Consider the following 24,985-nt stretch of genomic DNA (forward strand, 5'->3'; position numbering starts at 1 on the left):
CCATGCCCTGTTCTGGATGGTAGGTGTGGGATGCAGGGTTGGGGATCCACACCCACACTGCTGGAGGCTTCCCTCTTTGACTCAAAGCAGCAGCCTAGTAGAGCCACAAGTTGGCATTTTCTCCTTCTTACATACGTCCAGTATGCACCATATACATCACTCCGGAGTGGCGTGGTGATTATACAAAAATGGCAGGCAGGATTCTGCCCTCACGTTGCCTACTACCTAGGACAGTTGTTCTCAACCTATGGGTCATAACTCACAGGAACTGTATTAAAGGCTTGCGGCATTAGGAAGGTTGAGAACCACTGACCTAGGAGACAGGAAAAGGTGCTCAAGGTTAAAAGACACCGGCTGGCAAGGGGCTTTGGGAGTTGAGGCAGGGATGACTTCTGGCAGGGAGGACCAAGAAGGACTTCATGAAACACGTGGCATCTCTGCTGGAATGTAAGCTTCAAACAAGCAGACTCATCTCAGGTCCAGGGAGCAGGAGGGGAGGCAAAACCCGGCCTGAGGAGCTGGGCTGTAAAGGAGTCGACGGAGAGGGATGTTTATTTGGAAAGTAAGTTGGAGTTCAATTGCTGATGGTCTTGAATTTCATTTTATTCTTAAATTTTTAAGGAAGGGAGTGAAGCCATCATGATTATACTTCAGGAAGAGCAGCCACCTCAGAATGAATTGGCAGGGGAGAGTTAGAAGCAGAGAGAGCATTTATTTTATGTTTATTTCATAATGCTGGTTCTCTATGGATCACACAGCTGTATGCGCGGAAAACTTTGGTCAGAACCACATCTGAAATTCAGATACAGTTGAAGTGGCTCATGGGGAAGCCAGGAAGAATTTCTAAGGAGGCCCTCAAAATCACAGTGTGGGACAGCGCCTGTGGCTCAAAGGAGTAGGGCGCCAGCCCCATATGCCAGAGGTGGTGGGTTCAAACCCAGCCCCGGCCAAAAACTGCAAAAAAAAAATAATGATAATAAAAATAATGCACAGTGTGAACGAGGAATCTGTAAGCAGCTCCTAAACCAGACAGTGTGGGTACCCAGCAGGCAGGTTAATGGGAACTGCCTGGCTGCCTGGTTAGCACCGGCGTTGGACCAGCATGGTGAGCCTGGGGTAGAGCAGGGCAGGGCCTGGGAGCTAGGCAGGGAAGCCCCAGAGAGAGGAGAGCATAAAGGTTAAAATGCTGAAAAGCAACATCAAAACAAACAATGTGCTATTTCTAGAGAGCAAATTGACTTCCCAAACCAGATTGAAATTAGTAGGCACAAAACAGGGGGCTACAATTTTGGGAAGGTAGAAAAGGTGCTAAATGAACCGCCAACTAGCAGGCCTGATTGTCCCCCAGCAGCTGCAGCAGCTGCCTGGTGGGACCCCTCTGTTTATAGCTTGAGAGCCCTGTAGGGGTTCACTCAAGTGTGGGTTCAAACAGGGGCTTAGGTGTAAAGAGGCTGCAGCAGACGGCACACTGGCTTGGGCTGTGGCAGTGCAGTAAAGGCTGTGCCAGAAATCAGCCTCTGCAAAACAGCCGCTGCGGGCGTGAATTTTATGAGTTCTCCGTATGCAAACTACCATTCGTCACGCCTTGATTGATCCATCCCTCCAGGAGCATCCACCCTCGTCCTCAGAAGCTGCATTTCCAACTGCAAAGGCAGCCTCTCAGCACAACCTCCCTCTAACACTGCTTTGGTCATCCCGGCCTTGTATTTAAAAAGTCTTCATAATGAGGGCTTTTTTAGATGAAAATGCTTGAGCCCTTTATGGCTCTGCTGAATTGGGAATAGTAACACGGTCAGGTTCCTGTATTTTATGTGCACATGGGAGTACACACAATTTCTCCATCTTTCTCAAAATCATTTCCATAGGAAAATAAATGTAATGAATTTATAAATAATAAGGTTGAGGAACAATGCCGCTTGCTTTGCATTAGCCAAGCCCAGTGATTAAAGCAGAAACAGAGGTTGGCCCAGAAATTCACTACTGGCCCAGCATTACCATGTAATATCCAAGACAGGCAGAAACTGTTCTTTCCTTTTTCTTTCTTTCTTTTATCTTTTTTTTTTTTTAATTTCTGTAAAAACTGGGAATGCATGTCTTAATTACTCATCTTCCTCTAGAAATTGTACCCAATATTTAGGTAGATCTGATATCAAAACTCATTTATTGACAATTTTCTAAGGATACATTTAGAAGTAGGAAATATAAAATAACAAGAATAGGCAATGTTTTCTTTCCACGTCTGGCCATGGCTGTGTTTTTCTATTAAAGGGAGATAGTCAAGAGCAATATAAACCTCTAAAAAAGAAGTGTCTGTACAAGTAGTGGTTTGTGTTTTGCCTCAACATAATAAAATGTATTACGTTTTGCAGGGGAGGGATTGGAAGCAGGAGAACAATTATTTTATATTCCATAATTCTGGGTCTTCACGGTTCACATAGCTGTGTAGGTAGATTGAAAACTTTTGGCCTAATATAACTATAATGTAGCTAATACAATTAATAACTAAGCATTTGTATTATTGAGAAAGGCATGGCTGATTTGATAATAATGATGGTGATTATTAAGAAATTTTATATAATATGAACTAAACCATGGTGGCTGAAATGCTCTATTTTATTAAGAACATGTAAATTTTTTTTTTTTTTTTGAGACACAGTCTCACTACATTGCCCTCTGTAGAGTGCTATGGCATCACAGCTCACAGCAACGTCAAACTCTTGGGCCTAAGTGATTCTCTTGCCTCAGCCTTTCAAGTGGCTGGGACTACAGGCGCCTGCCACAACGCCTGGTTGGTTTTTTGTTTTTGTTTTTTTTGGGGGGGGATTGTAGTTGTCATTGTTGTTTGGCAGGCCCAGGCTGGGTTTGAACCTGCCAGCTCCAGTATATGTGGCTGGTTCCCAAGCTGCTAAGCTACAGGCACCCAGCCAAGGTAACATGTAATTTTTATACTAACTCCAATGTGCTAGTAAATATAATATTGTTTTTGTTGAATATACTCTGTTACTGACCCTCCTGGGCTGGATGTGGGGGGGGTGCTTTTGTTTTTGTTATTCTCCCCCTCTTGGCTAGCTGAGGGATGCTCAGAAGACCCACACCCTTTGCATGGCCTCACAGCCCTTGCGGGTCCAGTCACCAGTCCCTGTGGCCCCATCGTGTGCTCTAGCAGCCTTGCCCCCCGTCCCTCCAGACTCACCTGCACGTGCTCCTCATCCGTGCCTCCCTCCTCACTCCTGCTCTTCCCTTTGCCCAAAATGCCTTTTCCCTTCCCCTCCCACCGTCTCTTCTCACTCATCCTCCAGGTCCCAGCATGTCACATAAAGTCATACCATTTTATAGCCTTATACACAATGTACATTTATTTTGTGTGATCATTTTTTGATCAGGATGTGTCTCACCCTCTCATCTCTTGGGAGAGAGATGAAGGCATGGAAAGTGTGGTGCCTTATCACACAGTAGGCATTCAAAAAACATTCACTGAACTGGATTTTTATTTTTTTGAGACAGAGTCTCACTGTGTCACCCTCACAGCAACCTCAAAATCTTGGGCTTAAGCGATTCTCTTGCCTCAGCCTCCCAAGTAGCTAGGACTACAGACACCTGCCACAACGCCCGGCTATTTTTTTGTTATAGTTGTCATTGTTGTTTAGCAGGCCTGGGCTGGGTTGGAACTTGCCAACCCCTATGTATGTGGCTGGCACCCTAACCACTGAGCTATGGGCATTGAGCTAAAGATGTTAATTTTTAATGGAAGCTAAAAGAATTAAGAACCATAAGATGTGAGAAGAAAATAACCAAAGGAATATTGAATTACATATACACAAATACATATATTGTATTAGAGTCCTCAATAAAACTCAACTATTTAGCATTTATAAATGTCAGGGTTTGAAACCAGCTTTCTAATCCATGATGTCAGCACCTCTGCAAGTCATATACCCACAGCTTGTGCTGCTTTCTCATTACAACCTAAATACTCTTAGATACGGATCTAGATGGAGTAAGCTGCCTATTTTCTAACATAATGAGGAAATAGGGTTACACTGCTCAAATAAGTGTTCTGGTCAATATTTACAAATGTCACATTACACATACTGTACCCATGTAATCCATAATTCATTAATCCAATTACGCCAAACTGCATTTGATTCTAGAAGTTGCTGGTCATAATTTAACCACTGGTAAAAGAATGTACAGTGCTTTGATGACCACATACCTTTGTACCATGCAGGGCTCTAGTATTTTTCAGTAGCATATTCAGTCATCCCTTTGGTAGAAAACTGGGTGGGCTAGGTTTTGTTAACATAGATAGACATTCTGCAGTGATCGCAAATTCTGTAAGATAAAGGTTAATTAGTTCTAATGGGCAAGAAGGAAGAGTACCTGAGAAACGTGACTAAGAAAGGATACGGGTCATTAAACACTGATTGTGAGCTTTAACCACCTGATATGCTCAGCTCATACACAGATGCAGTATTTACTTTTACTATTTTGTTTATTTATTTTTACATATACATGTGTTTATTAGGTTTCCATTTTTTGCCTTCACAAAATTAAAGAGGCTTAAAATTTAATAACAATAACAATGTTTAAGATAAGGACTAGAAACAAAAACCTTGTAAAGAATTGACGAACGTAAATACATTCAGAAAAGAAACCAGAGAATTGCTGCATCGAAATATTAAGCAATAATAATGATAGTAATAATGCAAAGAAAGTAACATTCACATTGTCAAATAAGAGTACGTCTATTATAGAATGCTTTGACTCTGAGATTCAGTATGGAGTCATCAGTTAACTTCTTTTTTTTTAAGTCTGAAAAAATAGACAACTAATATTTATAAATAAAAGATAATTTCAAAAAATAGATCATGCCAAATCTTATAGACAATAGAAAAAGAAGAAATACTTCAAAATCATTCTACTTGATCTGGGTACACCTGATACTAAAATTGGAGAGAATATATTATTATAAAGGGGAAATTACAAACATATTTCACTTATAAATGAGGGTGCAATAGCCCAAGCAACATATTAACAAGTTGAATTAAAATTAATGTTTAAGTAATGTACTTTGGTCAAAATTAAATCCAATTTATGTGAGGATTAGTCACTATTCTCTTTTCTTGTCTTTTTTTCTTTCTTCTTTTCTTTTCTCTCACCCTCTCCCTCCTTCTCTGTCTGGTCTCCCCTTCCCCCATGCTCCACTATGTCATTAATTGTCATAAATTGTCCTCATATCAAAATTGAGTACATAGGATTCATACTTCTCCATTCCTGTGATGCTTCACTAAGAATAATGTGTTCCATCTCCATCCAGGTTAGTACAAATGCTGCAAAATCTCCATTTTTTATGGCTGAATAATATTCCATAGTATACATATGTGGCTTATTTTATTTTTTAAAAAAAAATTTTCTACTAACCATCCCACAATGCATACTTTTCCCATTTTAAATGCTTGATTTGCTGAAGCGTGTTTGAGAACATTTTCTGTGTGATAGCTAAAATTACCATTTCAAAAATACAGTGCCCCACATTTCTGTGACTGTATAAACGGTAATGGAGTTTCACAACACATTTCTGTGACCCTGCAGAGGGCTGTTTCTACTAGGCCCATAGAGAAGGTGAGGCATGAGGCTATTTCCGTATGGTTTCTAAAGATACCCCTGAGCCGGTGGAAGGAAAGCCTGAGACACAAAAAGATTCTGTGTCCTCCCTGAAAACACATCCTGTATGCGTCTGTAGTCTTGAGGAAGAGTAGAGTGCAGAACCAAGGTTGGCTTTTCATAGTCACGCCTACAGGCCTACAAGGAGACCTTTGAAAAAATGTGTACACAAATAAAGTGGATATCAAGGTGATTACCAGGATGAATTTCACTGGTCTGCAGTGCCTTGAGTACGCTTGATGTTGAGGAGGCCTTTCTAACATTTTTAATTCTATCCAGTGGGTGATTAATAGATGAAAATTATTTAAAAGTGTTTACTTTGTTTTTCTTTTCTTCTCCTTTACAGATCTATGCGGTTAGATCAGTTGTCCCCAATAAAAGCAATAATGAAATAGTCCTGGTGCTGCAGCAGTTTGATTTTAATGTGGATAAAGCCGTGCAAGCCTTCGTGGATGGTGAGTGTCTGCGTCCTCTGGAGCCGATGACGTTGGAATTCAATATTCCATATATTCTGCATTTTTTTTTTCTTAAATGAACTGAATATCAATTACCACTGTTTTAGTTCTCAGAAATATGCTAGGAACATACACATGGACGTACTCAGGAAGAACAGAATGAGGGTGTTCTTTTGCCCTCGTTTGAAATAAAGAGATTGTAGATCGTTTTCAAAGGTTATAGTGCTTCTAATTTCCTTGCCTCCAGTTCTGCAATTAGTTCTTAAACATTCATTATTCGATGATGTCCTTATGAATGGAGAACACGTACTTCATTCCTGACCCAGGAAGCCTTCTCACCGCTTCAGTCGGCACAGCGCTGCTTGGTTTCAAGACTGGAAGCCTTCACCTTCATTCTTACATAGTCTAGGAGGACTGATTTGTTCTTTAATGTTATTAGTTTATTATTTTTACATTGTCTAATCAGAATATTACTTTATCTTATCTATCTCTAAAACCTTTTTGTTTTCTTTAAAAAGAAAAAAATGTTAATTTAGGTAGTGCCTTGCTAGGGATATCGTAGAATTAAAGGCTCAGAAATGCATTTATCCCATAAATTTACAACTTGATGCTTTAGACTTCCTATAAATTATGGAGAAATTCTCCTCTCCTAATCAAATTAAACAAGTTTCATGTTTGAACAAAGACCTCTCACCTGTCCTTAGTTATCATATGTCTTCTGTCCTGGTATTAGTTTCTGTTTTGTAAATTTGGACTAGCTAAACATAATCTGAAAAGTTAGGTCTCAGAAGATCTGCCAGCCCATTTCTCAGTTGTGTCCTATTTACACCTTCTTTGACAAGGACAGTTTGATTTACTTACCTTCCTAAAAGTAGCATAAACTTCTTGAGTTTCCATAAGTATAACTGCATTTCAGGGCAAGATCTTGGAACCAAGCAACATGCTTACATTCTGATATCAGCAAAGTTTAGGGTCCTAATTGAATTAACCGATGATTATCATTCAAAATAGACCTGCAAACAAATCCACAGTGCCTAACTTTTTTCACTGTTTTTCCCTGCTTCGTATACCAACAGAGAATCTTTAGGCATAGGAAACAAATAGTAGAGAATGTGATACTAATCTGACTTTACAACATTAGGTTCAATTTCTGTCAGAAAAGTTTTGGAAATACACACATCCTGCCTCAGCTAAATTCTTTTTTCAAGTTTTACTTGCCAACATCACTTGCATGGAAAAAAGCTTTAGGAGCAGAAAAAAGGTTATTATGCCCATTTCTTCCTACCCATACTTGGATTGAGGCCCCCACATTCCCCACCCTGAAAGTTTTTATTGCAGAGTGACCTTGATGGGATTCACAGAGGCACAGAAACTGATGGGACTGTTGTCAAGTCTGTATTTAAATACAGCACCTTGCTTCTCTTTCTTGACATGTTCACCTTGTCAGTGTTGAGATCTTATTAACACTCCTTGGTTGCTGAAAAGCCGCACATCATTTTGGTTGGGGACCAATAGGAAAACTTGTTTAAAAACCACTGAGAGTCAAAAATAATTTGTTAGAAGTCATTTATGAGGTATATGCAAAGCACTGTTTCTGAGTAGCTAAAAAAAACTCTAAGTGGTTTCAGTATAATTAAAATTTAATAGCAACAGTTTCAAACTTCTCTGTAAATATGGGCAGCTTTTCTTCAAAATTACTCTTGAAAATTTATTGTCCAGATTACAAAGAGAATTTATGTCAAAATATGAAAATTATAGGACTAATTGAATTTCGCAGTTATAAAAGCAGTGAGCAACTTACCACCTTCTTTTGATTAAAAGAAACAGTATTTAAAATTTAATTTTATTTAGAAAATTGAAGCTTAGCTATCAGAGCTATCCTAATTATTATTAACCACTAGAGTGATTTAGCAAGAAACCTAATAAAAGTGGCTTTCTAAAGTTCTTCAAAAGGAAAATGCTGTGAAACATTAATTTCTCTGGGCAAATCAGAGAAAGACGGGCCTAGTTAATAAAAGGTCTAAATTATAGCTTACTTTTAGGTATGCAGTCTTATTATTTCAAGTACATGCAACTCACATAAGTCTAAGAGGGACATTGAATTGGAAACTTTAAATAGATAGGAATAATTAGCCTGTCTGAACATTAGTCAAAGCCATGTGGCCTTCTGCTTATCTGAGAGTGACAGTAGACTCAATAATTGGGACCCTATTAATTTGATATTTGTTATAAAGACCAGCCTCAAGTTTTTCTTTGTTTACCCAACACACTCCTTGTAGAGAACTATTAGTATAAGATTGTATGAGAATGCTTAAAACTGCTCAAAGAATACATTGGTGAGGTGCCCTCTTTCAATAGTACTATACCTATTTATGTGAAAACAACTGACGTACTCATTGGTAGATGTAAAATGTAAAGGTTTTGGCACAGTAACTGAGATAACGCCGGAAAGGCTATGTTAACTACTGTGATAAAAATGTGTCAAATGGTCTATGAAGCGAGTGTATGATGCCCCATGATCATATCAATGTATACAGTTATGATTTAATAAAAAATAAATAAATAAAAAAAAAGAAAACTTCTAGAAAAAAATAGGAAAAAAAAAAGAAACTACTTCCATCATACACAGTTAGAATGAATGAATGAACTTTGTTGGACTATGTGGCAACATTGATTATAGCTGACCAGTAATAAAACATTCCTTTTTTTTAATAAAACATTCTTTAAAAACATCTCATAATTTAATCAGACTGTTTCTTCCCATCAGTGCAGTTCCACATGTGTATGCAAGTGGGATACAGAGTGTGGACTCAAGTCTTCATGTAATGATCTCCTCTGATTTAAAGGTGGATACCTTGAAAAGACCACATCCCATCCCTATCCACGTGCCTCAAGAGAAACTAACATCATATAATCTGTCTTTCTCATCCCCCTGCAAGTTGCAAACATAATGAGTGGGGGCAGGAAACGAGAAGGAATGTCCCCAGAAAAGCTATGATTAATGATATTCAGAACCCCATGTTTGGTTCAGAAGATTACAGGTATTTTTATTCCTATATCAAACAGAACAATTTTAATTCTGCCTATGGCAGTGAAGCCATCAGAAAATGCAGAAGATATATTTCATTTTCCCTAAGACAATATAATGATAAAATAGTAAGCTTCATGTAGCAGGGCTTAATATTTTGATAAAACCAAGATCATGCAGTGAATTAAATGAAAATCTGGGAAATAAACGAAACGGGCATTTTTATTAAGGTAGGATATACCAAAACAAATGAAAAAGCTAAAAAAATATTGCTACCAAGATGGAAAGACAGAGATGAATTTTGCATGGTGTTTTATTATGTGAATGTTTGTTGAAGATTCTTTTGTCTTTATCTAGGCAGTGCAATTCAAGTTCTAAAAGAATGGAATATGACAGGAAAAAAGAAGGTAAGATTAATATTGGTTGTAAATTAGTAAAATCTTCGGTGAAAACCTTCATCGTTGTTATCATTTAACAAGGCTGCCAATTTTATACTTCTTTCAAATATATGCACCCAGAAAGCTTCCAAATTCATGCCTCTTTTAAATTACCAGCCATTCTTACTATTAATGCCCCCTTTTCTGTTCGGAATTTTTAACTGTCAGATGTGCTTACGAATCCTGGAGTTGTTTTTCTTTTTAAGTATTAAGGTGAGCCCAGCCAGAGCATTCAAAGTATTTAAAACACTGACTTGCCTGAACACATCCAGTAGCACAAAGAAAAATTGAAGGAGTGTTTTAAAGATGGTAGAAAAGCTCCAAATCTATTTTCATCTGTTTTTCCACCTGAAAGAATCTGTCCAAGGCTTTTCTGAGATACTTTTCTGGTTGAATTCTACAGTAGATCTTTAATTAAAAAAGAAAAGAAGGCCAAGTGTGGTGGATTATACCTGTCATCCTAGCACTTTGGGAGGCAAAGGCGGGAAGATGGCTTGAGCTCAGGAGATCCAGCCTGAGCAAGAGCGAGACCCCATCTCTACTAAAAGTAGAAAAATTGGCCAGGCCTGGCGGTGGGCGCCTGTTGTCCCAGCTATTCAAGAGACTTGAGACAGGAGGATCACTTGAGCCCAGGAGTTTAAGGTTGCTATGAGCTAAGCTGACACCACTGTATTCTAGCCTGGGCAACAGAGTGAGACTCTGTCTCAAAACAAATAAATAAGCAAAATAAAAAAGAAAAGAAAATGCTTTAGAACCAGAAGTAAAGGGCCTTCCTGAACACTGGCGCCCTGTTCCTGAAGAATAGAGGAAAGGAGATTTTACTCTGTCTCTTTCGAATTATTTTGCTTTCTTGTCCAGTCACAGAGAGTCTGTGACTTCTGGGCACATGTGAGGTGTGCCTGTGCACACATTAACAAAAGTCAACTGCTCTTTTCAAAGTACCCCACCCCCCCATGCCCACTATGCAGCAAGGCCTGGTGCTTGGGCCCTCCCAGGATGTAGCCGGTCTACCTCGGCCCGCGAGGACAGTCACAGGCCTGTGAAACACAAACATAAGACAGTATTACTGTCATAAAATCCCAAGATTGCTGAAATTATTGGAATCATCCTTTCCCTCTTTTTCTCTTCCTCATTTCATGTAGAATGGGAAGAATTATGAGATTTTTTGAACCTTTCTATGCCTCCACTTTTCATAATCTCTGTTTATCTTTAATCATAATTTCCTAGGCTTCTGTGTGAGGTAAAGATGATTTGCGAGTGATTGAAAGGCTGTGTTTATACATACATAGAAAAATTTCAAATGTGCGGTTTGGGTATTAAATTTTTCTGATGGGGAAAAGCAGAGCAGACAGCAGCTGCCAACCCAGCTCTTGACTGAGTCTCTCTCCTGGAGGTTCAGAAGGAACCTCCCCAGTCTAGAAGATGTGGGGCGTGAAAACCAGAACCCACGGGGGACAGGTGCCACTGTCCCTTTGCTTCACCTCTGGAAGTACAGCACTGGGGCATAATTGTGGGCTCAAAGGTAAAAAGGAGAGACTAGGGAGGAGAATTGATAAGAGTAAACAGTTTCTTCTTATTTCTCTTCTAAATGTTTTGAAAGACAATGCCAGGCTGTTGTTCACCGTACTCACTAATTCATTCAGGACAGGATCTTCCTGATGGGTCAGAGTTTGTCCGACTGGCTGGCTGGTACCACACTAGTGGTTAAGTACATCAGACATCAGCTGGGTGCAAACGCATGTCAAGTAGAGCATGCAACATTATTAGGAAGCACATTTCTTAATTTCCTTGACATTATTATTCACCATCAGAGCATTTTAGGGGAGACATAGTAAAACCCTACTTTTAGACTCCTGTGATACTGGAGTCTAAAAAATTTCAATTGTATAAAATGCAAGGTTGTGTTTTTTCAAAGTAAATAAAATGAAGACTTGTAATGCTGTTCAGCTAGCAGCCAAAGAGGTCCAGGGGTCCAGCTGCACAACCTGAATCCAGGTGGGCTCAGATCAGCTCGGTATTACCTCATAGCAGTAATCTGCTCCAGCTGAAATCTGCACGGGAGTGGTCCTGGACCCTGGGACTTCCTGGGCAATGGCAGCAGTTCCAGGAATCACCTAGAGGCTTTGGGGACCTACCTTCTCCATTTGCCTGCTGTTCCCTCCCAGGCGTCCTTTTAACCCTTCCCCAGACGGTGTCTCCTCCAGCCCTGTCACCACTTTAAGGGATGAGAGCTGTTCCCCAAAGGCACAATAACTGAATTCAAGTTTTTTCTGGGTGGACATCACAAGATTTTACCATATTAACCACTCACATATGTGGAACCTCATGTTGCTCAAGTGTGTCAGCTATTTAAGCCATTTCTTCTTTTTTTCTTTTTAATGAGGCCTTTTTGTTTACTATTTATGAGGTAAATGTTTATACAACTTATTGGAAGAAAGGAGATACTTAATTTGGTTTTAAAGATGTAGATGAGGCAAATGCTATGTTGATTGATGTAACCATGTCAGATTGTATAAAAAAAAATCAACATACTGTACCCCACGTATGCATAAATGTATTCATGATCTATGTGTATCTGACTTAATAAAAAAAAATTAATAAGATCCTTGCAACCAAAAAAATAAATAAATAAATAAATAAAAAGATGTAGGTGTGTTCACCCATTCTAAGAGCCAGGGTGTTAGAATCTGGGCTACTAATTATTTGTGTTAAAAAATAATGTAGCTTGCTGCCATCTCTCAGATTCACCTGTACGTACTTCAGGGGTCCAAGCTGAATAGTCTTACTTTCTCCTTTGTTTCTCGTTCTAGAACAATAAAAGGAAAAGAAGCAAGTCTAAGCAGCACCAAGCCAACAAAGACGCTAGAGACAAGGCGGAGAGGCCTGACACGGGGCCCCTGCAGCCTCAGCCCCCGCAGCCGCAGAGTGGACTCGTGAACGGCTGCGAGAAGGACAGCTCGTCCACCGACTCTGCCAGCGAGAAACCAGCCCTGCCCCCTCGAGAGAAAAAGATCTCGATACTCGAGGAACCCTCGAAGGCACTTCGTGGGGCCACAGGTCAGTATGTTCAAGTTGCGTGGGAAGACCCGGAAGGAAGGGATGCAGACTGGGCACGTTGGGAGGGCGGGCCGTGCGCTGGCGCTGCGTGCTCCATCTGACCCCACGCTATGCAGACTGGGCACGTTGGGGGGGCGGGGCGTGCGCTGGCGCTGCGTGCTCCGTCTGGCCCCACGCTATGCAGACTGGGCACGTTGGGGGGGCGGGGCGTGCGCTGGCGCTGCGTCTGGCCCCACGCTATGCAGACTGGGCACATTGGGCAGGGGTGGGGCGTGCGCTGGCGCTGCGTGCTCTATCTGGCCCCACCTATTGGCAGAGGTTATCAAATGGAAATTCTAGCTTAAAGAAATATTCTATATAGACATCTTTGCTGGAATTCTGGGAAAAGGGAAGGATAACTGCTGATGAAAAGAAATGTCACAAAATGTATTCCTTTAGAAGGAGCAGACGGAATTATTTTAACTCCTAGTGCTTCCTATGTGATAAGACAGGGTGATATGTGATCCATCAGGGTGTTAGAATCTGGATGCTAAGTATTTGGGCTATAGCAACACATTAGCTGCTCTACAGAAGGCTACTTCTTAATTGGCTGTTTGACATCATTTCCTCTCTGGGGTCTCATTTCCTTTCTGAAAAATAGGGAAACTGTACTGAAATCTACTAGATTAATCGTTCTGCATACTATCTGACCCAATGCCTCGTTTTTTATAACAAATCCTAAAATAAATGTATACATAATATAACCTACCTGGAAACAAAATTTTAACAAAGTAAAAGAAATTCAGGAATAACTACAGGCAAAAGCCTAATAAAGTGGCCATATGTTCACATCCACTTATAGTGAATCACTTTGCAATTAAAAGAGAACAGCAGTCAACTGGGTATTGTGGACACTGTTGACTGTACTTGAGATGTGCAGTAAGAACTCAGTAAGTATATTTGTGTGTGTACACGGAATCACGGGGAGTGCAGCAGCTATAAACGCAGACCAAGGCGGGTGGTGGGTGTTATCTTCAAAACCATGGCTGCCTGTGCGGTTAGCTGTGTAATTTTCCACACAGCAAAAATCTTTGCCACGGTCTGAACACCCTTAGGAAGGTGAAGTCCCACCTTCCTGGGAATCCATAGTAAGGCACATAATTATAATTTTTTTCAACAATCATGAATGTTCCAGAGGACATGAAGTTCAGAACACAGGGATATTCTTTGTGCAAGACATTCCTGGGATTGTAAGTCATCTCGCATCCCCCCACAACACACACACACACACACACACACACAAACTCGCGCGCGAGAGAGATCATTTTGATAGATTTAAAAAATTCTTCCTATGTGGCTGGCGCCATAACTGTGCTACAGGAGCCAAGCCTGCCCTAACCCTTTAAATCCCTGTCGCCATAGCCCACGTGTGGATTTCTTCCCAGTCAGGAATCTCACTCCACCTGCACACCAGGTGGAATAAAAGCCCCTTTAATTGCAAAAAAAAAAAATGCTTCCTCAGTTTTTCAGAATGCCACTTAAGAGGTAGTAGGTCTCTGGGTAAGAACCACTATACCGGGCGGCGTCTGTGGCTCAAGGAGTAGGGCGCCGGTCCCATATGCCAGAGGTGGCAGGTTCAGACCCAGCCCCGGCCACAAAAAAAAAAAAAAAGAACCACTATACCACTTGATTCCCCAAAGTCCTTCTTCTAAGTATAAAATCCTGAGGTTATTGAATCAGTGACTTTTTTTAACTCCTCTTATATTCAAAGTGCTATGCTAGATTTAGGGAAGGATAAGGTATGGCATGGGCCCTGAGGGAATGACATTCTGATGTACTTAGAGGGAAGGCTGTGGGCTTCCTGGTGAGTTGAAGGTTTGAGGAAGAGACGGCCACATCCAACAAGTGATCCAGGGAGATTTCCTGGGAGCAATGAGTATCCAAGGCCCATAATACTTGAGGTGGTAGAAAGTACTTGAGGATTAGGGAGAAATAAGGTGAACTCGCCCTCATACCTCACACACCTGCTGTATACGAGGCAGCACTCTCCTCTGTCAAACCAAGGAACAAGACACCATCCCTGCCTAGGAAGGGTTTGGTCTAGCAGACAAGACACAGTTGCAAACAGAAAGTCTCCTGGTGACATGTACCAAACAGGGATGTAATGAGGAGGCATTGAATAACCGGCGCACTGTATCATACACTGGGAAATTCTTAAATTGCTCACCATCAAAGCACTAATTTTCTTCCAGAAACACATTTCCCAACAACTTCATTAATTCATGGCTCTGTAATTCACATCATCCTTATTTACTACATGACAGTTTCTTTTTTTTTTTTTTTTTGTAGAGACAGAGTCTCACTTTATGGCCCTCGGTAGAGTGCTGTGGCCTCACACAGCTCACAGCAACCTCCAACTCCTGGGCCTAAGCGATTCTCCTGCCTCAGCCTCCCGAGTAGCTGGGACTACAGGCGCCCGCCACAACGCCCGGCTATTTTTTGGTTGCAGTCTAGCCGGGGCCGGGTTTGAACCTGCCACCCTCGGTATATGGGGCCGGCGCCCTACCGACTGAGCTACAGGCGCCTACACCACAGTTTCTTAAAACCAACCAGTAACAGCAACGAAAATAACCTATTTCATTTTGAATCCAAATTCTCCAGTAACTTTTTAATTCAATTTTTAGTATGCCTACAATTTTGAGAATACTTTGATTTATAGTCAGAGCAAGAGAAAGAAACTAAATAATCAAGTAACAGATTCCCAACTTTACTTGTTACGGCTTTCCTGTGAATTACTTTCAAAATCTAATTACTCAAATTGTTGTTTTGATAGCAATCATAGACTAAATGCCTAGCATGTGTATATTTTCATTTGCTTATAATTTATACCTTCTTCCTAAAACAATTTGAGTAATTCTGTCAAGGATATGACATTAGCGAAGGGCTTCACTTCACAGGGAGTAGCTACCTCGAAAGTTAAGTACCCACCAGGGGAGTTCTGTAAACCCTAACATGAAACTTTGTGTGAATAATCCTCTGTTGCACCAAGAGCCATCCCGACACCTTTTCCATCTTGTAATTTTTGTGTGAAGGTATTGGGATATGTCGGTATTATTTGTTTTTGTTTTAAATTCTTGATCAAGTCAAAGAAGCATTATTTGTTAATACCACTAATTCATTACAAATCTCTGTGCTTCGTGCAAATTTTTGTTAAAGAATAAATGATGGTGATAGGAGGTTATTAGATGGTTTTTGCAAAAGAAAAGGAATTGTTCTGTTGAACATTAACCTCATTAGCTGCCCACTTGCTGTGATCATAAATTTTAAAATAAATTTGTAACTATAGTAGTTCACCCTTATCCTTGGTGGACATGTTTCAAGACCCCTGTTGGTGCCAGAAACCACATACATGATGTTTTCTCCTATACAAACCTATACCTATGATAAGGTTTAATTTATAAATTAGGCACAGTGTGAGGTTAATAATAACTAATAATAAATAGAACAGTTGTAGCAATATGTTATAATGAAAGTTATGTGAATGTGTGTGATCTTTCGCTCTCAAAATAACCTTATTGTTCTCTACTCGTCCTTCTTCTCGTAATGATGCGGGATGATTAAATGTCTACGTGTTGAGAAACCATGACACTCCATCTGTGTCCGAGATGATCGGTAATGGATGGGTAACATACTTTGGACAAAGGGATGATTCATGTGCTGGAAGGGTCAGAGCCAGATAGCACAGATTTCATCACACTACTCAAAACAGGGCACAATTTAAAACTTAATAAATCGTTTGTTTCTGGAATTTTCCATTTAATATTTTCAGACCTTCATTGTCCATGGGTAACTGAAACCACAGATAAGGAAAGACTAACCATAGTTAGGTTTTCCTACCCAAAGATGATGACGGTTCCTCAGGAAGTTGATGCTAAAACTGTCGAGTGGCTTTAAAATACTTGTCAGGTCTATTAGAAATCATAAGCCCTCTCATAGCTATTTCACAGGTCAGTGTCAGGCCTTGGACACTGTGCATCCCATTCTGAGTTAGAACATTGGAACTAGTAAGGACAAGTGCGAGACTTTATAGCTGTCTCTTCACTTTACAGCTGAGAAAATGGAGGCTCCTGGGTTAAGAAGCTAAGAGGATGACCCTCTTTAACTCTGTAGCTTGCAAAAGCTTGACTCAAATCCATGTAATTTTATGCATGTAGCAGAGAGTTACTGCAAAAACCATGGGCTCCCAAACTCCTAGAAATAAATGTATAATTGAAAAATTAGAAAAAAGTAGTAATAACAAAGCCACATAATGATATTCTGTACTTGAGTGGGTTCACAGTGTGAGCCTAAAAGAACTCTCCAATCTACTTAATAGTGGAGCATTTATCAAGCTCTCCAGTAATGAAACTGGCTCAACAAAGCCTGCCCTGAATGCCCCGCTGGGGAGGAGGCTGGGAACATGTTGAGTGTGTGTTTTATCTTTTTATAACACCTTGACATTCACGATCTCTCTTTTTAAAAGTCTTAAACAGAATCATTTTCTGGTAAGGGGGAAAGTTAGCTCTAAGATGTATATGTAGGTGGCTCAGGGGTGTTAGTGTGACTTCCTACATGAAAAATAACCACCAGAAGCATCATCATTTCGAGCTGTAAATATAGCACTGTCAAGTGGGACAACGCTGTGTGTCTGCATGTCGCTTACAAGTTGAGTATGTTTTAAGCCTGCGAGTAGTTTTTTCTGTATTTCTGAATTTTTAGTACCAGCTCAAATTGGCTCCTTTACGTAATCCAGTCAAAACCATCCTGGGTTCAAATACAAAGTCGGTCACAGAGCAGATCAAGATTTATTTTTTTACCAAAAGTAGTGCCAAGGATACTGTTTTTGTAGGGCCCCAGCTTAAATGTCTAGAGCCCAGTGCAACTTCAGGATCCAATTTCCCCAGATGTTCCTCCTGCTCTCTGGGTCCTGAGGCTTGTATTAGTACAATGGATAGGTGCTGGTCTCCATTTAGGCCAGAATAGGGACTCAGATTCCCCTGTTGTCTTTCTCCCACTGGACACAATGCCCGCTGAGTAGGACAGCAGTGGGAGTGTGGGCCACCCACAGCTGCACGAGATTAACTTGGGGGCAGGGCTGCTCCTATCTTCAGTTCCCCTTGCTAACCCCAGCAGCCATCCTGTCCAGTCCCTCATCTGGTAAAGCATCCCGGGAAACTCCTCCTCTGTTCCCTGTTGCTTGTCTCAAACAGAAGGCTCCATGCTGTGCGTTGTGGCCTTCATAGGTGGACTTTTCAGCCGCTCTGTCACATGGAGCAGGAACAGCCCTGACACCTTACCTTTGCCATGCAGACCCTGTGTTCCCGCATGGCACCAACACAGGCTGCTGCTCCCTTTCCTCAAAGTGAAGCGAATCAAATGTGGCGAAGAGGGCCCTGGGGTTTTAGGCTATTGGCTGTATGTCCCTCATTTGTGCTTCCTGTAACAGTATATTAACAAAAGAACACCCTCCTCGGCGCAGCACTTTTATGGTGTGAGCCCCACAGGGTTTCCAAGCAGATTTTTTTGCATGTTGCCATGTTACTCTGGCCCTAGCATCAAGGTTACCTCCCCTGTCTCTCGAAGCCCTATATTGGATCAGAGCATTAGAAAAGACCAACAAGAAGAAAGCAGATAGCTTAGAACTTTAATCATAAGGCCCACTGTGCAGACTCCAGGATTTCAGCAGTGCCAGCTCTCTAATGGAAGCAACATAATATCATAACTAAGAGCCAGGGCTTTAGCCTTAGACATATTTGGATTCAAATCTTGGCCTCATCACTTACTAGGTATGTGACCCTGGACTCGTTAACTAGTCTATGCCTCACTTTCCTCATCTGCAAAATAAAAATATATAACTCCATTTTACAAGATCGTGGCAAGCAGTAAATGAGATCCAGAAAGTGATTAGCACAGCATCTGGTGTAGAGTAAACCTTCATTTCCTTTATTTATCTATTGAGTAAATATTTTTTAAGCATCTAACATGTACCAGGAATTCATCTACAGAAAATAAACGAGATAAAGTTTTTGCTGTCATGGAGTTTATATTCTTTTAGGGGTAGGGAGAAGAGATGAACTATAAATCAGAATACAAGTAAGTCACCTATATTTTATAAAGGCCGTATGTAGAGGTTCGGCGCTTATGGGGGGGCTCAAACAGCTAAGGCTCCAGCCACGTACACCTGAGCTGGAGGGTTCGAATCCAGCCCAGGCCCGCCAAACAACAATGATGGCTGCAACCAAAAAATAGCCGGGCATTGTCGTGGGCACCTGTAGTTCCAGCTACTTGGGAGGCAGAGGCAGGAGACTCGCTTGAGCCCAGGAGTTGGAGGTTGCTGTGAGCTGTGATGCCAGGGCACTCTACCGAGGGAGAGAGCTTGAGGCTCCGTCTCAAAAAAAAAAAAAAAATCCGTATATAGAAGAGAAACTGGGGTCTGTGTATGGATAGCAACTTCGGATAAGGTCCTACTGTAACATAATGGTCTGGAGAGGGGACATTTAAGCTGAGATCTGGATGCTTCAACTCACATTCTCTCATCCTAGGCTATAGTAATCAAAACAGCCAATGTTTTGTTCAAACTTTTATTAAACACCTTAGCTGAAGCCCTTGTAGAATTATAACCACAGGCTTTTACTATTTTTTTTTAAATTAGTGACATAATACTTTATTAATACATTTATCTGATATTAAGTACTATGACATGAACATGCATTTTTAAAGTTCATATTTTAAAGCATGCAATTACTGTGTTCTCATGCCTCTTGAGTTACTATTTTAGTGTCTAAATACTGGGTGTTAACTTCCACTTACAGTTGTATGTGGCTCTGCCTTAACCTCAGCTTCAAGCAGCACAGATCTGAATTGTTCAGGTAATATTAGGAGCAGCCTTCAATTTCATTTCCAATGACTTAGAGCCCTGTTTCCTTTCTCTGTGTATGATAAAGCAGAAAGGCAGATAGACACAGGATGTAGTGACAGGAGGGCTCAGGAAACATAAAACCCCTCAGGGGGTTTTCTGTCACCTGGGCAGAGTGACACCCAAACCCTCTCCCTTCTCTTTCTCGTTCAAAAACTACTTTTGCTATAACAACACAGCAAAAATACAAAACCGCTCATCTCTGAACAGCTGATACTTTATAACTTCCCACGCATGCTTCGTTATGGTAATTTCATTTACAAATGGACTTAATTAAATGGAATGCACTCCTTACAAAGATCAAAAAGCTTTCAAAAATTTTTTTAATATTTTTGAACAAAGATTTAAAATGGCTGTATTAAAATGCAATGAAAATTAAACCTGCTTTGCAGGGAAATAAGACAGTGAAACAAATTAAGTTAACAGGCCTACCTTGAATCACTGACAGCTTAATCCATTGACTTTATTATCTATTACCTTTTGAATATAAGTAAGCCTATAAAGGTATTAATGACATATGAGCTCTTATAAATACAATGTAAACACAGCTCAAAGATTTGATTCCAATTGGAAAGTCACCAATTTCACAGGATTCGAATGAGATAATAGAGTCCATCTGTATTTGATAAACAAATTATGAAGATACAGAACTGACATTGTGTCTGCTGCATAAATCTATCTGTTTTGGTCTCTGTTCCAAAGTTATTGGTTCCTCTGAATAGTAGTTAATCATCCTGTCATGCAGAGATAAAAGAATGATGAAACTTGCAAATCAAGGTATATAGAAACTGTCATATGAAGAGTTTTCTTAAGGCTCCTTCACTAGACCGTTATTCTGTAACATCTTTAGAGAGTTATCTTTGCTCATTGCCCCCCTTTCTTCATCTCCCTCTTACTCATCATCTATTTGTTCTGGCCCACAGCTGCATCTCTCCATGGAAACTGCCCCTACTCAGTTTATCAGTAGTCTCCATGTTACTGAATCCAGCAGACGTGTTTTACTTTATCATTTCCTTGCAGCAGTATTCAACGTTGTTGAACACTCTACCCTTAATCACTCTTTTTTCCCCTTTGGTGCCTATAACATGGCACTCCCCTAATTCTCCCGCTCTATCTTTATTGCTTCATCTCTGTTTCCTTTGAGGATTGTTCTTCTCTATCTGGCTGTTCAGTTGTTGAAGCTCATCAAGGTTTGATTGGTCCCAGGTCTTTCCTCATCTAAAGCTACACTCTCTCCTTAAATTATTTCCACTGTACCCAAGCTTTCATTATGAAAGATGGCTCACAAACTCATCTTCCAGTCCAAGTCTACTCTAAACTCCAGAATCTTCTTTGACGTTTCCATGTTGACATTTCAAAGCACTTCGACAAACTTATGCTCAAAACAAACTCATGATCTCCCTTCCCAGTCTTGGCTGCGTTTAATGTTCCTGATCCCAGTGCACCATCTGTGCAACTCTGTGAGCCAGAAATCTGGGCATCCGCCATGTCTTCTTCTCTCTGAACCCCCACGTCCAGCCCATCACTGTGTCCTGGTGATTATCACTTCCCTTTGTTCCTGGAATCCATACATTCTCTGTGTCCCTACCTCTGCCTTCCCTCTGAAACCACCATGCTCACCTGTCTGAGCTGCCACAGTAGTCAGTCTGCTCGTTACTCTCCTAGATACCATTGTTCCTCTTGAAATTGTTCTCTATCCTGTAATCTTTTCAAAATACAAATATGACCTCATATGATAAAGACCAAAAGCATTGCCCTGGCCTGCAGGTGCAGCATAGTCTGGCCCACTGCGTCCTGCTCCAGTCTCACTGCAAGGAACGTTCCTTCTTACTCTCTCATCTGTAGCCACCCCTCCTACTAGCCATAGGAATCCATCAAGGTCAAGTCAGGAGACAGAAACCATACATGCTAGTTATTTGAATGGGAGAAATGTAATTTTAAAATTAACTAAAACAATGGGAGGTGACTACTAAAAGAATTAAATGAGGATGATGGATAGATAGGTAGGTAGGTAGATAAGGCAGATAGTTGCTAGATAGTTAGATAGCAGTTACTATCTATCTCTATGCTGAGGAAAATTGAACAATAAAGAAACTAAGGACCATGAGAATCCCCCAACCCAAGACTGATATTCCAACTTCATCCTGGAAGGTGTGTGGCTCCCAGAAGAACATGCAGCCTTGTGGTGGTGAAGAGACCTGTTAAAGAGCCTGGACTGAGCTGTTCTGTCTAGAGGCTGCCATTGCCAGAGGCTGCTGGCAGACCGGAGCTGCTGGAAGCCACTGCCAGTGAGGGAAGAGAAGGGAGGGGAGAGTGGCCTTTCTTTATCAATTTTTTCCAGGTAGAACTACTTTACAAGCCTTAAGTTACTCATGATCAGATGATGCAATTTACTGAAATGATTAAAACATGTGTACAGGGGACCAAGAAACTATTGTAAATGAATGGATTAAAATTATTTTAGAACTAGTCTATATTTAATACATCCTTAAAGTCAGATTCAAATTCTGTGCTGCATACTTCCTTCATTCTACTCCTAAGTACATCAAGCTTTCACTAAGAAATAAAACATAAAGAGGAAAAAGGGTTTTCCAAAACTTTCAAATTTGAATACATACATAACTGTACATATATCATGAAAATCTTTGAATCCAAGTTCATAAATTTCTCCCAAGAGGAGAGTTTGTTTTCTTTAGGGCTGTTAACACACACACACACACAAAAGCACAGTTCATTTATTGTATAAAATAAATCAAATCACAAACAAGTTAAGTATATAAGTTGATACCAACCTTCAGTGACAAGAAAGTTGATTGTTTTTCATGTTGGCATGAGTTAAATGTGAGAACAAGAGCAGGCCCTGTCCCTGAGTGTGAATGGGCACAACTTGACAGAAAAGTAATTTGGCAAAGCACATCAAAAACTTTTCAAGAAAAAGAAAGGTGTGAATTTGTATCTTCTTCATCACAAACCCCATGAATTCATAGTAAAAGATTTTTTTAATGTAGAAATCCATAATAATTAAGAAAATGAATAAGGGGGCATTGATTTCTCTAAGAAGAAAGGTAGATGGAAGAGGACAGACTGATGAATCCGAGTGTGGGAAGCCATAGCACAGAATGCAGAAGGAGGGGCCTTTGGTGGGAAGGAGAATGACTGCCCAGCAGAAACTGAGGGAGCTCTAGATTCAGGGTCAGCAGAGAGCACAGAGGGCCAGCTTAGGAAGAGAGGTGTAAAGTGGGGAATTAAATGAAGATAGGTTAAAGAATAGTCCACTAGCTCCTTACCACCTCTTTCACTCCCCAATTAGTTCTTTTAGATACCTAACATTTATCTTTAAGGCAAAAAAGGAACACTAAAACACAGCCAAAACTGGAATGGGAGATCATGAGGGGTTTTTTTGAAGAAAAGAGGGAAGGGAATGGAAAGTGCTCTTCTAGTACCTTAATGACTTGGAGAACAAAAGTCAAAACTCTTTGTAGGAAAGTAGAAAGTTACAGAGTTCTTCAGTGTATCACCCACAATGTTCAGTACCCTAATTTAAACAATCACTAGACATGGGAAGAACCAGGAAAATGTGACCTGTAATAAAGCGAAAGATTATTCATTAGAAATAGATCATTGATAACCCAGAAATTGGAATTAGTGGAGAAGGATTACTGCTTATAAATATGTTAAGAATTTTATAAGAAAGAAAAGACAAATATAATTAATTAACAGGAGGAGAATTTTAGGAGTTAGTAAAGGAAATAAATAGAAACCATAGAACTAAAAAGTATAATATCTGAATCTTTTTTAAAATCATCAGATGTGCTTAATAACAGTTTTTGAAGAACTGAAAGAAAAAATTAAAAGAATAAAGCAAACAAAGCTAGAGCCTCAGAGCCTTTAGAGATAGTATCAATCTCACATGTTTATAACTGGAACTTCAGAAGGAGAGCAAAGAGAAAATGAAGAAATAATGACCACAGTTTTTCCAATTGGAGTGAAAAAACAATCAACACATCTAAGAAGCTCAGCAAAATCCAAGCAGGATGAATTATAAGAACTCACATCATAATCAAACTCCTAATAAAGAGAAAATCTTCAAAGCAAGTGGGGGTAAGGGGACAAAATTGCAAATAGGAGAACAATAATAACAATAAAAGTTGACCTGTCACCAAAGCAGTATACTCCAAAAGACAACAGAATGAAATCTATTTATTATTTATTTATTTATTTTAGAATGAAATCTATAATGTCATGAGAGGGGAAATTGATAATATAGAACTATACGTCTAGAGAAAATATCCCTCAAAAATGAGGGGAAAACAAAATTTTTTATATAAAAGCTGAAAGAATTCATCACTAGCATATTGCATCAGAAAACAAGCTAATGCATGTTCTTTAGATGGAAAATAAATATTAGATTGAAATTTCAATCTGCTGAAAGAAATGAAAAACACTGAAATTATAAATATATGGATAAAAGTTTTTTTTCTTTTTGTAAGTAGTTTAAAAGACAAATGACTACTTAAAGTAAAAATAACAATGTATTGTGGAGTTACAACAGATTTAGAAGTAAAATATATGACCATAAGTTTACAATTGACAGGAGTGAGTAAGTAGAATTTACTATTACTTGGTTCTTACATTATATATGAAGTAGCACAATGTTAACTGAAAGGACATTATGGTAATTTAGTGACACCATCTTGTAATCCTTAGAACAACCTCTAAAATAAGGAATTTTTAAAAATTTTAGAATAAAATATAACTCAAAATAATAAATATAATCTAATAATACCAATAATTACATTAAATGTAAATTGACTAAAATTTTTAATTAAAAAGCAGAGATTGACAGACTGGATAAAAAGACCCAACTGTGTGCTGAATATTCTAAGAAAGGAACTTTAATATAAACACAAAGACAGGCCAAAAGTTAAATGATGGGAAAGATAAGCTATCCAAACCGAAAGTATAATAAAGTAGGTATGGCTATATTAACACTAGGCAAAGAAAATTTTACTACAAGAAATATTGCTAGAGATATTGAGTCATTTCATATGAAATAAATAGATTCATCAAAAAGGCACAATTTTAAATTTATATTATGAATAACAGAGCTTCAAAATCTGTGAAGCATCATTGATAGAACTAAACAAAGAGAGATCCACAAAAGTTGTAGATTTTAACACCAGGCTCTTAGTAACTGATAAAGCAAGTAGATTAAAAATCAGTAAGAATATAGAAGATGTGAACAATGCTATCAGCTAACTTGACTCAATTGGCATTTATAGGACACTACACCCAACAACTTCAAGAGTACGTGGCATTTTTACCAAAATAGACTGGTCATAGAACCATGAAATAAGTTTCAATAAATTTAATAATACTAAAATCCTTAGAATATAGTATCTGACCATAA

The 24,985-nt window shown here is 39.6% G+C and overlaps 1 protein-coding gene across 10 annotated transcripts in view; it reads left to right on the forward strand.

Moving 5' to 3' along the window:
• SPATS2L (spermatogenesis associated serine rich 2 like) overlaps positions 1–24,985 on the forward strand; it is a 183,926-nt gene that overhangs the window by 116,903 nt on the left and 42,038 nt on the right. For all 10 annotated transcript variants that reach the window (XM_053596709.1, XM_053596714.1, XM_053596712.1 and 7 more), the window contains 3 exons: positions 6,011–6,119; positions 9,505–9,554; positions 12,395–12,641. In XM_053596709.1, coding sequence (XP_053452684.1) covers positions 6,011–6,119; positions 9,505–9,554; positions 12,395–12,641 — 406 coding nt within the window. The remainder of the gene's footprint in view (positions 1–6,010; positions 6,120–9,504; positions 9,555–12,394; positions 12,642–24,985) is intronic.

Source organism: Nycticebus coucang, chromosome 7 (assembly GCF_027406575.1).
Source record: "Nycticebus coucang isolate mNycCou1 chromosome 7, mNycCou1.pri, whole genome shotgun sequence".
Classification (NCBI taxonomy): Eukaryota; Metazoa; Chordata; class Mammalia; order Primates; family Lorisidae; genus Nycticebus; species Nycticebus coucang.